Source organism: Salmo salar, chromosome ssa12 (genome assembly GCF_905237065.1).
Source record: "Salmo salar chromosome ssa12, Ssal_v3.1, whole genome shotgun sequence".
Lineage (NCBI taxonomy): Eukaryota > Metazoa > Chordata > Actinopteri > Salmoniformes > Salmonidae > Salmo > Salmo salar.
Window position 1 is genome coordinate 74694228 of NC_059453.1, and position 13449 is coordinate 74707676.

At 42.8% G+C, this 13449-nt stretch overlaps 1 protein-coding gene across 6 annotated transcripts in view; it reads right to left on the reverse strand.

The window, feature by feature from the left end:
* Nucleotides 1–3806: 3806 nt before the first annotated feature.
* The window catches only part of cadpsa (Ca2+-dependent activator protein for secretion a), a 151862-nt gene continuing 142219 nt past the window's right edge, over nt 3807–13449 (reverse strand). For all 6 annotated transcript variants that reach the window (XM_014133444.2, XM_045691769.1, XM_014133438.2 and 3 more), the window contains 2 exons: nt 6198–6302; nt 3807–5446 (listed from right to left, as the gene is read on the reverse strand). In XM_014133444.2, coding sequence (XP_013988919.2) covers nt 5273–5446; nt 6198–6302 — 279 coding nt within the window. In that variant the 3' untranslated portion in view covers nt 3807–5272. The remainder of the gene's footprint in view (nt 5447–6197; nt 6303–13449) is intronic.

Genomic DNA, 13449 nt, shown 5'->3' on the forward strand with positions numbered 1-13449 from the left:
CCTCATCTCTGTACCCCACACATAGAATTATCTGTTAGGTCCCTCAGTCGAGCCATGAATTTTAAACACTGGTTCAACCACAAAGACCAGGTAGGTATTCCAATGCCTCGCAAAGAAGAGCACCTGTTGTTAGATGGGGAAAAAATAAAAGCAGACATTGAATATCACTTTGAGCATGATGAAGTTATTAATTACACTTTGGATGGTGTTTTAATACATCCAGTCCATACAAAGATACAGGCGTCCTTCCTAACTCAGTTGCTGGAGAGGAAGGAAACCGCTCAGGGATTTCACCATGAGGCCAATGGTGACTTTAAAACAGTTACAGAGTTTAGTGGTTGTGATAGGAGAAAATTGAGGATGGATAATCAACATTGTAGTTACTCCACAATAATAAACGAAATTATAGACTGAAAAGAAGGAAGCTTTGTACAGAATAAAAATATTCCAAAATATGCATCCTGTTTGCAATAAAACTGCAAAAAATGTGGCAAAGAAATTAACTTCATGTCCTGAATACAAAGCATGAGTACTGAGTACCACTATTCATATTTTCAAGCATGGTGGAGGCTGCATCATGTTATGGACATGCTTGTCATCAGCAAGGACTAGGGAGTATTTTTTAGGAGAAAAAGAAACAGAATAGAGCTAAGCATAGGCAAAATCCTAGGGGGAAACCTGTTTCAGTGTGCTTTCCGTCAGACACTGGGACACAAATGGACCTTTCAGTAGGACAACAACCTAAAAAACAAGGCCAAATATACAATGGAGTTACTTACCAAGCAAAAGCTGTCATCAAGGCAAAGGGTAGTTACTTTGAAGAATCTCAAATCTAAAATATATTTTGATTTGTTTCACACTTTTTTTGGTTACTACATGATTCCATATGTATTATATATCATAGTTTTGATGTCCCCCGACCCACCCCTGTCTCAGTCTCCAATATCTATGTTGCAATAGTCTATGTGCCGGGGGGCTAGGGTCAGTCTGTTATATCTGGGTGTAATTCTCCTGTCTTATCTGGTGTCCTGTGTGAATTTAAATATGCTCACTCTAATTCTCTCTCCCTCTCTCCCTCCCATCCCGGAGGACTTGAGCCCTACGATCATGCCTCAGGACTACCTGGCCTGATGACTCCTGGCTGTCCCCAGTCAACCTGGTTGTGCTGCTGCTCCAGTTTCAACTGTTCTGCCTGTGGCTAGGGAACCCTGACCTGTTCACCGGACGTGCTCCCTTGACCAGGACCTGCTGTTTTTGACTCTCTCTCTCTTCTCTACCACACTTGCTGTCTCGACCTCTGAATGCTCGACTATAAAAAGGCAACAGACATTTACTCCTGAGGTACTGACCTGTTGCACCATCTACAACCACTGATTATTATTTGATTTATTTTACATTTGATTGATTGAATGATGAGCATGCTAGGACGGACGTAGTACATCTAACTATTTGTTCAGACAGAATTCAGAACATGGGCTGTTCTTACAGTATTCTCCCTGTACACCAAATCAGAACCGTGGGATAAATAAAAGGGGAATAAGCAGACAATGAAAGCTCTTACAATATTCAATGATTACATTTCTCTAAAACAGGCTATAGACAACATGTGCACCATCAAGTCAGAACAGTATGCTAAGTTATGAGGGTGAAAGGGACCAAATGATTAGGGTGAGGCACATGAGGTACTAACAGCTTTCTGGACAACATACACTTAGTATTACTTTCTTAGCTACAATATACATATCTCCCTGGCATATTACATAATTTATGCAGCAGCATACAATACATTTTTGGACTCACCGTTGTTGTGCTGTGCTCACTTGAACAGGAAGGTGGCACGGTGGTCCTTGTGGGCAAACTTTGTCATCAAATTCTGGCATTCACTGGATTTATGGTGCTTTCAAGACAACTGACAACTCTGAAAAAAACAAGGTCGAATCATGACGAATCAAGGTCGAATCATGACGTCAGTGATCTTCAGCTCAGAGCTCTAGAAAGAGGCCCGAGTTCCCGCTTGGAATTCCGAGTTGGATGACCGTTCAAAACGTATTTTCGCAGTCGAAGCTGTCTTGAACTCAATAAAGTCTGAGATTTCCCAGTTCCGAGTTTCCAGTTGTTTTGAATGCCGCAGAAGTCATGCTGGATTGACAGAATGGCCAATGTATTCAACCTTTTCTGGCCCATGGTGTTGAATGTTTATCCTTTTAAGCTTGGAAAAGAAACCCTTAAACCCAGACTTGGACCACAACTTGTGTCCAATGGCCAATGATCAACGATACATTTTATCTAGAATTTCTCTTCATATGACAAGGATTTTCTAGTAGATTTTTGACGTGATTCATGAAGATGACTGCTTGTCTAGCTTGCTAGCTAAGATTTTGAAAGTATGATGTTTACATAATCAGTCCAATCAAACCTACGGTAGATATAACGTGATTTGACATCATTTTATCTGTGGCCAATAACCTTGAATCTTCTTGGATGGGCACTTCTAATGTAATTCTATGTCAGCACCCGAGCTCAGCACCAAAGATTTTGCGGTGACGTTGTGTCCCTATGGGTGACAGAACACTAAGCCAATCGTGGCACAATTAGAGAACATTATCAACCCCTAAGCTCCGTATTTTCCGCTGGCTGCCCCACAACTACAGAAAGCACTGAGCTAGGCTGAAACACCTGCATTTTGGAGCTGCCTTACTCAAGAAAGCAAAAAAGAGACCATGTTTGTATGCGGCTTTATTAACTCAATGATTTTTTGTTTTGACATGGGACATGTATTAATGCCAAAATAACAAAATAACATGCCCTGAATGACGGGTTGCCACTGGTCTACTCAATCGGAAATAACCTTTTACATTTTGATTGTGCAAAAGACTCCACGGAACACGTACGTCTTCTTTCCCCCCTACGATGGTCACAAGTTGCGCAGGACACATTAGAAGGGACTGTGACAAGACTGCAATTGAAAACAATGCATCTCTTTTTTTCTACACACACAATTATTACCTGATGATTTTCCCTGATAATACACCTTTCCCATATTCAGTCAATTGACATATTTTGGACAACTCATTTCTACTCTCAATTACCTGCAATGACAAAATATGTTTTCACCCTTCATCCAGACCATAGGCTTGCTCTCGAGTAAGACACATGATTTGCTTGTTTTTTGTTTTGAATCACCTCATTCCCACAATACTGGGTCTAAATCTTGTTTTTGTCCATTTTTCTAAGAAGGATTTGTTGTTCGCCCTTCTTCTCTGAAATAATTAAAAATATCTCTCTTCTTTTAATTTGTGGCTTTATTAAATTTAATCCCCTTGACTTTACTGATATCTGTCATCTTGGCCCTGATTACTTTTTTTTGCAGAATAATTTTAATCTGGTGGAGATCTGGCAAAGTCCATATCATCTTTGGCCATTCTTCCAATCTTCTTCTGGGCTGTAATATAAACTCTGAAGATGAGTGATGGTTTAATCCAACACACTAATCTCAGACTCTTTTCTTAGGACATTACTGTGACAGGAAGGGGGGTAGACAAGGGGTTACAAGGGCAGGGTTTTTTAAATATGTTTTTTAATATGTGTTGTGCATTCAGGTTCAGGGAATCTGTTAACCTCATCAGTTTGAATATGTTTTTCTTTACATAACTCTCTACATAACTATTTACATTAACTCTTTACATTAATTTGTATGGGCAGATTAGTTACATTTCCTACAAGTAATGTTACTATTGAAGTGTCACTTCAATTTCCAGGACTTCACAAGATAACAACAATAACAACAAAGACACATGAAAAAGCAGTATGTTTGTACAGATAGTTGTATTTTTATTTTGTTGGCCCCAGTTCTGTAGCCTGGGTGCCAGTCTGTTTCTGCTCTCTTGTCAACTGCTTAGGAAATTGGTTTGACAATGACAATGGAGAACGCAAAAGCACAAACAGATCTGGGACCAGGCTACCAGTTTTGTAGCCTCCCGTAAGGCAGAAGCACAATGACTCCAGCAGTAACTTTACACAGAGAACAAAAACGCTTTTTGTGAGGATACATGGGACATACAGTAACTGCACAAGGGGCAATGCACAGTGTGTGTATATAGAAAACAACATCAACGGCAGAGAAAAGACTGGCATACATCATCTCTCACAATCCAGATATAAAAGTGTGGAAACATCTCCTGGAATGGCTGAAGTATAGGGGACACAGAAGAAAGTCTCTTTTCCCTTTGTGATTTCATATTTTTGTGCTGAGTGCTATTATACACAGTGAGCTTCAAAAATATCGGGACTGTGACAAATGTGTTGTTGTTTTGGCTCTGCACTCCAGCACTTTGGATTTGAAATAATACAATGACTTGTAAATAAGAGTATAATATGTTTCTTAACACTTCTACATTAATGTTCACACGATATGGAGGAAAATAGCCTCAAATTAAAGCTAACAGTCTGCACTTTAACCTCACTGTCATTGAATCATTAAAATCCAAAGTGCTGGAGTACAGAGCCAAAACAACAAAACATTTGTCACTGTCCCAATACTTTTGGAGCTCACTGTTACTAAAATATATATATTAAAAAATAAATAAATTTTAAACATAAAATGATCAATAAATACATCCACAAGATATAACAATGAAACAATGAAAATATTGCATTTAACAAAAAAAATGACATTGTTTAAAAAAGGGGGCTAAATGTTTTACCAGTGAGGGAACATTTTTGTAGTAGTACTGAATTCAGTCGACAAAAGTCAATTCTACATCGATGTTGTTAAGAGAGGACTGATAGCTACGTTTTATAATGTATTGTAACCTAGATACAAACAGGTTGACTGTCTGACTGTGGTTTGGTTCCCTTTAGCCAGTAGACATTCGCTCTGAGAGGAATAAGAACAATAGGTCCTACTCTCCTCCTCACAATGATGTACCATTACTGTTTTCACAGTACGTTAACAAAGCGCCTCAACAGGTTTGCATTCAACATGGACACACCAAGCATTACCCCTAATCATTGTACTCAACACCACATACACATGGTTCTCCATATTGCTTAGGAACATTCAGGAGTGAATTTAGGAGAATGAGCCAGAAATCTCTGCTAACTTGTTTCATAAAACACCTACACTTTAGTTAAACAATTAAATATATTTCAAAATTCTAATGACTAATATCATTATAATTTCTGTATTCAGTTATTAATTTGTATTTTTGTTCCATTGTGGGTATTTCTATCTGACAGAGATAGAATGGCTCCTTCATCCCGTGATGTTGATCTAGACATCATCATCGTCTTCATCACTGTCCTTCATGGATATGCCCGCCATCCCTCCTTCCCTCACCGACGCCGTGGCCTCCTCCAGGGTCAGTCTGTTCCTCACCGTGTCATACATGTTACTGTTCAGCGTGGAGTCCAGGACGCCCTGCAGCCGGAAGTCACGGTACGTTTTCTGGAACAAGAGAGTAGAGAGGGTCAGGGTTGGGACTAGCACACAGAGGAAGCATTCTCAGTCAGTTGCTAAGGCAAGAGAGGACATGATGCCAGGAATGCACTGCAATGTTTGGGTACATCTCGATTGTCTAGGGTGGCCTCCTTTCCTCATCTCCTTTCTCCATCTGAATCATTAAAGAATTAGACAGGTGACAGCAGACAGGTGTTACAATGTGTTCACCTAACCTGAGTTTTCATTTCAGTAAAAATGCAGCGGACACAATGAGAAGAGGACACTTAATTGTTCACAATATTTTAGACCTTTAGCAAATTACCCATGAGTAGCATTTTCCCAAAAGACACGTGTACTAAATCATCAATACACAAGGCACTAAAACTATATGTTGCATGTCAGGCCAGATCCCATGCATGCATGTACTGATCAGCCCTCACCAGTCACTACTGCATGTATAGGGAGAAAGTCTCTCAGAGAACAGAAATAAATGTGTGACGTGATGTTATGCTGGTAGGACTTGTTACTGCTCACACTGAAATATTAATACAGGGCAGAGAACCAATTGTTGTCAGTACTAGGCTTTATATCAACCCAAGAGAAGGTAGATCACAACTCATTTAATAAAGGTCACAGATTAAGACGAGAAATGTTGGAATTCTACAATACTTTATTGTGATATCGATCGATCTATATATTTAACTTTGAATGAATGACCAATTGGTTTGGGAGGCCCTGGTTGCTGAGCCTGTCTTACCTTGGCTACTCTGATTAGGATCTTGAGCTGGTAGACATGGAGCTGCAGGTCCATCCGGTCAGTTAGCCACGTACCTAGGAGGTTCATGGTGCTGGTGTACCATTGCTGCAACACAAAAACACAGCATTCTCCAGCAAAACACACACACACACGTGCACACACAGACAACCAGAATACAGAAAAAGAGCAGAACCAGCATTTCATCGGAATTTACACTCTCACTCCTTCAGGCCCTCTGTCTTTCTCCTCTCATCTCTATCCCCCTCTCATTCTCTCTCCATCTCAACAACTCCTTCTCTGTCTCTTTCACTCACTCATTCCCCTCTGACTGAGTCCCTCTCGCTGTCTCCCTCTCTCAGCTGAGGGGAGAGTAAACTGGAAGAAGTTCTTCTATAACCGGAGCAGCTAGTCGGAGAAGCTAGCCGAGAGGCTCCAGATGTTTATCTGTGGGCTGAGTCCTGTTTGAAGTCTAATTGATTGGTAATGATCAGAGCAGGCTGATGCTAATTAGAGTGGACCAGTGCTCAACAGTCAGAGAGAAGCGAGGAGGAGGGGGACATATCTGGGGTGACTGAGTTTGCGTTGCTGAAATTCACTCTGTCAACGAAAGGCCTTCTGCACTGTCCTTTTTACACATGTACAAAAAAGACTCAAGAAATATGAGAACAATTTTTCAGTCCACACAGAAAATGTTCTATCAGGGAGCTCAATAGAAAGTAGGTATCAGTAGCTACTTAACGTTTCAAGTGAACATACCCCAGTAGTGACAACAGTATACACATCTTCAGTTCCTGCTCCACGAGGTGACGATGTAGCTACTCCTTGGAGTTGTGCTAGGGTAAGTAAGAGTACAACATAAAGGCCTGAATCACTGTGGTGACCTGCTGCGTGTGTATCACTGCAGCAGCTTCCTCTCTGCCGCTCTGTGCCTGTGAAGGTATCGCCATGGCAGCAGGGCTGTGATCTCGGCCCAAGCACGACCCCCCATCTAGAGGCCAGGCCTGGAGTGACTGTTCTCTCCCTCTCCCACACTCTCATCTTTTCCCTCCGCCGGTCTTCCATCTCTCCCTGTCAGCCTTAGCCTCCACATGCTCTCCTCTCTTTATCTTTGCTCAACTCTCTCACTCACTTTCATAACCTCTGAATAGGGTTATTTCATCACTCCCCCCACCCATTATTACACTCTTCTGTCACATTCTCCTTCCCAGTCTCAGTTCTGATAATAACCTTCAGTCATCTTCTAGAGAACACTGGTAATTTATGATCAAATATGACATTTCATATCAAACAGAAGCTTCTAAGAGGTTTCTCTTGAGTTGACCACATTCCACAGCGAAGCAGAAATGAGGAGTAGTGGGATATATATATGTGTGGGTGTGTGTGCTCAAGGGAAACTTGGAGACAGACGAACTCTGATGCCAGGCTTGTGAAATGAACAGTGATGGCACTCTCGCTTTGTTCAACTATGAACAGACTAACAAACCCTAACCAATTTCTCAGAGCAGATGAACACACCCAGGCACTCACTCTTTTTAGGCTCGATTGGGATCAGCAGGAGGCTAGCAGCTGACAGCCAAAACACATGTAATATGGCTCTGAATAAATAATGTCAAAACCCAACAGGGACAAAATCTGTGACATTCTAACGAGTTCTGATATTAGGGATTGGATAATGGAGGTTTTGGGGGGTTGTGCATCTTTGTGTGTGCTTGTGTGTGTTCGTGTGCGTACGGGTAGGAGTTCCACTGCTTCATCACACACATACATACATGAACATCTGCAGGACCCATCCCCCTTGGCGTGACGAGCTGGGAGGCAGTGAGACCTCCTGCCCCCTGCAACACCAACCTCCTCCCCATGCCCCTTCACCACCACCACCACCACCACCACCACACACAACACCCGGCCTTGAACCTGGTGTTCACACTCATATCTGACATGTTACAGGAAGCCATAACGCCTGGCAGGGGGGCAACCAACAGAATTCAGTGCAAATCTGCACACCCCTCCCCTTGTATCCCAATGCATACACACATACACCCGTCCCACAAATACACACACATGAATACATTCACATACGTGCACATACACACATGCATATACAAACACCCTCCCTTTGCTTTCACACACCTCATGGGTCCTCACCCCTCCTTTGCGAGGCTGGGACAGAGGACTGGTAAGGGGTCGGCTTAGGCCTTTGTGCTGGGCCCCCAAAAATCACAAAAAAGCAGGAATGCTGGAGGAGAGGCAGGGCCCTCCATGGGGGGTACAGGGGGATTACAAGCAACCTGCGACTCTGCCTCTTTCTGCCCTTGCTGGTGGTAATGTGTGTGTGTGTGTGTGTGTGTGTGTGTGTGTGTGTGTGTGTGTGTGTGTGTGTGTGTGTGTGTGTGTGTGTGTGTGTGTGTGTGTGTGTGTGTGTGTCAGTGCTACATACCAGATTGGATCTGGTCTGAACGGGCTGGGACCTTGTAGTAGGAGTGAGTGTACTGTATGTGTGTGTGTGTCAGTGCTCCACAGATTGGGCCTGGTTGGTGCGAGGCTGGGGTGTGTAGTAGGTGTCCTGCTGGAACCCAGCTGTGTCTGCAATTAGCGGGAGGCATGGAATGATGATTGTTGCTGCGACAATGCTAATGCAAAGCGACAGGCTTAGTTCTAAAGGAGAGGGGAGGTCGCTGTGTTTCAGAGAGACATAATGCACCACTACTTTTTCCACACACACACACACACACACACACACACACACACACACACACACACACACACACACACACACACACACACACACACACACACACACACACACACACACACACATTCACATTAGTACGCCTCCACTCTCCAAGCTCCTTAAAATGAAAACCAAACATTCTTAAAAAATCCATTAAAGAGTGGTAGGGCCGATCGAAGTCACAACCTTTCTCCAGCACTCCTGGCCAGGATGTCTAGTGCAGGGCTTTGTTAGTGGTTAAAAAGAGCTGTCCACACTGGTCTAGCTGGCAACTCGGGCCGCTAAATTAGGCCCCCCAGTGGGCGGCTGAGGGGAGGACCCGGGGGTTGAGAAGTCTTTAAATCTGACTACAAGACATTATGCACTTACGACAAAGGGGCAGAGTAATCCTACCTGCTTGCTTTTCACCACTGCTGCCTGCCTGTTATTGTCTGCTTTATAGCTCATGAGAGGAGGCCCATTGATGACGGAACTCAATTACCATAGTAACCCACACCGGTGACCCCCAGGTCCCCCCCCCGTCTCCCCCCATTAGGGCTAAGCTGACCCCAGGGGTAGTCAGTCCTTTCACAGGAAGCTGACGGCCCTAACCATGTCCCTCCACGCTGGGAGAGCACCGCCACTGCTGTAGCCCTCAGATCCTGCCAGCGCCCTGCGCTCTGCTCTAACCGCTCTCCTTTCTACTCCTCTAAACCTCGGGGAGCGCAGTGCTCTGAATGGCAGAATTGAAATAAAGTTTCAGGCTCAGCAAGCTTATGGGCTTCAAACTGTTCTGATTGTGCCGCCTGTACAAAGGAGAGCCCAGCCAACAATTCATACGCTTCAGCGCAACCTTAAGTGGAACAAAAATCCTCTGTGTGTGCCCAACCACTACTAGATCGCTATGATAATCAGTCTTTCTTTAAAATAAATTTGAAATAAATCAGGTTAACAATAAATGTTCTTTGCATATCTAACACAAGGCTAACATAAATGTTTATATCAAATGGAAGCAAGCGAGAGGGACTCAATCGTTTCTGAACTGTTTTCTGTTGAAATCCGAGTCTCTCACAAAAGCACCAGTCACATTACACTAGTGAGTGTCAGTTGAACTGATTACAGTGTCCAAATAAGAGAGTAATTTACAAAAACATGGTTAAAAAAAGAGAGAAAGAGCTTGTTGTGAGGAACGAAACGGTTGGAATTATGGACTACGCAGCGTCATTGAGTAAACACACAATAAAGGACAGAAAAGCTCAGTGGAGAAAAAACAGAGCCACGGTCTGAGCAAAGTGAGCCATTCTCCTCACAAAAGGCCGCTTAGAGGCGGATTGAGGGGCTCAGAATGACGGGTAAAACACTTGTGGGCTTCAGACTCTATAGGGGGAGCGAAATGGAATAAGCCAGCAAGCACTTGAGGATCCCGCCGAGCACCTGAATGGGAAGGAGGGACGGGGGGGCGGAGAGGGGGTGCAGAAGGTGAATGGCCTGCCTTTCGGGACCAATTTGTCTCTTTTCACCGTTTTCCCCTGCCTCTCCGCTGACAGATGTACAAAGAGGGACCCGCACTGAGCCTCTCATCCACACGCACCCGCAAGCAGCTGTCACTTTTGTCAGACAAGTTAATCAAACAAATGCCACCATACCTCCCTTTAGATAAAGAGGGAGAAAGAGAGGGAAACAGAGAAAGAAAGACACAGGGAGAGAACGAAAGAGAGAAAGCAAGAAAGAGAGAGAGAAAATTGTGTGTGTATGTAATGTATGTGTGATCAACCAACCTGATCACCCCCCTTCACCGAACAGTGGGACTTGTCCCACTCAACATAAAAGACAGCTTCATTTAACTTCCATTTCCCTCATCTTATGTTATTCATCCATTCCTGCCCTCATTTGGTTTTGACCACTGACATGGACCTCTGGCCCTCTGGGGTAAGTCAGAAGGGATTTATGCCAGAGTCTGAGATCACAGTGAGGGTAGATGGATGGAAACAAAATGCTCCCTCAGTAATTATAAAGAGTCTAAGCTGCTTACAGGCTTCATTAAAAGGAAGCGAAACCTTTTGACATATTTTCAACAGTCACAGTGAATCAATATACTACCTGTTTGTTATCCTTAGTCTTTTTTTATTCTACCCTACTATTGTTCAGATTCATCATCCATTCTAGAGACTCTTTTCACTATTGGTTTATATCAACATAATGAGATCATGGGTTTACATGGAAAAAACACATCATAGTGGTCCTCTGTGGCTGCGTTGGTAGAGCACAGAACTTGCAATTTCAAGATTGCAGGTTCAATTCCCGCTGGGACCACCAATATTAAAACGTATGCATGCACTACTGTAAGTCACTTTGAAAAAAAGCACCTGCTAAATAGCAGATATTATTATATTATTACATATATGTTTTTTTAATATCTTAAGAATAGCCTGCGTTATGTTAACATGTCCTCATCCCCCTAAGCCATAAACACATTTCTTCAACCAAATTTGTGACAGTGTAGATTTTCCAAGAGTAAATTACGCTTTTGTTTTAATAGTAAACATGTTCGCTTCTCTTTTTGTTGATGTAATTTGATATGAAGTTAATCCAACTGATAAAGATCAACAGCACTAAACAAAACATTTAAATAAATAAAATATAACATGTCATGAATATAGTATAGTCTTCAATAAGGCCAAAACAGTATTTCATTTGTAAAAGTGAAAAAACGAATTCTCCAACATTAAACACTGGATGGTGAAGAACAACAGCAGCTAAATCATGGGTAGCACTTTATAATAACTTCATCTAGCTTATTCATCACTTATTATTCATTACTCCATTCATAAGACGTTTAATATTATGCTTTTTTGGCTGAGAGTTACCTTTTTCGTGGAGTTCGCAAACCGGAACTCCCATTTCTAACAAGAACTCAAATGTTAAATAGTTTAATAGTTCTGGGTTGACCGAGATTAGACTACTCTAAAGAAGGACTGCAATCCACACTTTGGTTTTGGTAGAAAAGTCACTGCCATGAAACGCTTATGTTAGCATTTTCAGACTAAAAACTTTATTACAACAGTGTGACTGCTTTGGAATAAAATGTTCAATATATTTTCTTAAGCATCCAATGTATTGTGAGTTTATTGTTTAACCATTGATATGTTTTAGGGGCCATTTTGAGACCTTAAGCAGCATCAGGTACTGCTGGAATGTCTACCAATGGCATGTCAATCTTCTGTGAGAAATTACACTAGTCATTCAAAACATTTATAAAGTATTTATGAAGTATACAGTGCATTTGGAAAGTATTCAGACCCCTTGACTTTTTCCACTTTGTTACATTACAACCTTATTCAACCTTTTTCTCAATCTACACATTACCCAATAATGACAAAGCAAAACAGGTTCAGAAAATGTTGCCAATTTATAAAAAAATAAAAATGGAAATATCACATTTACATAAGTATTCAGACCCTTTACTCAGTACTTTGTTAAAGCACCTTTGGTAGTGATCACAGCCTTGAGTCTTCTTGGGTATTATAAGGTAAGACCCAAGTGCAGACTGTGTGAAGTAACATTGTTTATTGTAACAATGGGGCAGGCAGATGACAGGTCAAGGCAGGCAGCGGTCGATAATCCAGAGTAGAGGCCAAGGTACAGGAAGGCAGGCAAGCTCAGGGTCAGGTCAGGCAGAGATCGGTAATCCAGAGGTGGAGCAAGGTACAGGACGGCAGGCAGGCTCAGGGTCAGGCAGAGTGGTCAGGCGGGCGGGTACAGGGTCAGGACAGACAAGGGTCAAAAACCAGGAGGACAAGAAAAAGAGAGACTAGGGAAAAACAGGAGCTGAGACAAAATGTGGGTAGGCTTGAACAAACAAGACGAGCTGGCACAGACAGACAGAAAAAACAGGTATACATACACAGAGGATAAGTGGGGAAGATGGGCGACACCTGGAGGGGGTGGAGACAAGCACAAGGACAGGTGAAACAGATCAGGGCGTGACAGGTATGACACTACAAGCTTAGCACACCTGTATTTGGGGAGTTTCTCCCATTCCTCTCTGCAGATCCTCTCAAGCTCTGTCAGGTTGGATGAGAAGCATTGCTGCACAGCTATTTTCAGGTCTCTCCAGAGATGTTCAATTGTGTTCAAGTCCGGGCTCTGACTGGGCTTCTCAAGGACATTCAGAATTGTCCCAAAGCCACTCCTGCATTGTCTTGGCTGTGTGCTGAGGGCCATTGTCCTGTTGGAAGGTGAACATTCACCCAATCTGAGGTCCTGAGCACTCTGGAGCAGGTTTTCATCAAGGATCTCTGTACTTTGCTCAGTTTATCTTTCCCTCGATCCTGACTAGTCTCCCAGTCCCTGCCGCTGAAGAACATCCCCACAGCATGATGCTGCCACCGCCATGCTTCACTGTAGGGATGGTGCCAGGTTTCCTCCAGATGTGACACATGGCATTCAGGCAAAAGAGTTCAATGTTGGTTTCATCAGACCAGAGAATCTTTTTTCTCATGGTATGAGTGTCCTTTAGGTGGCTTTTGGCAAACTCCAAGC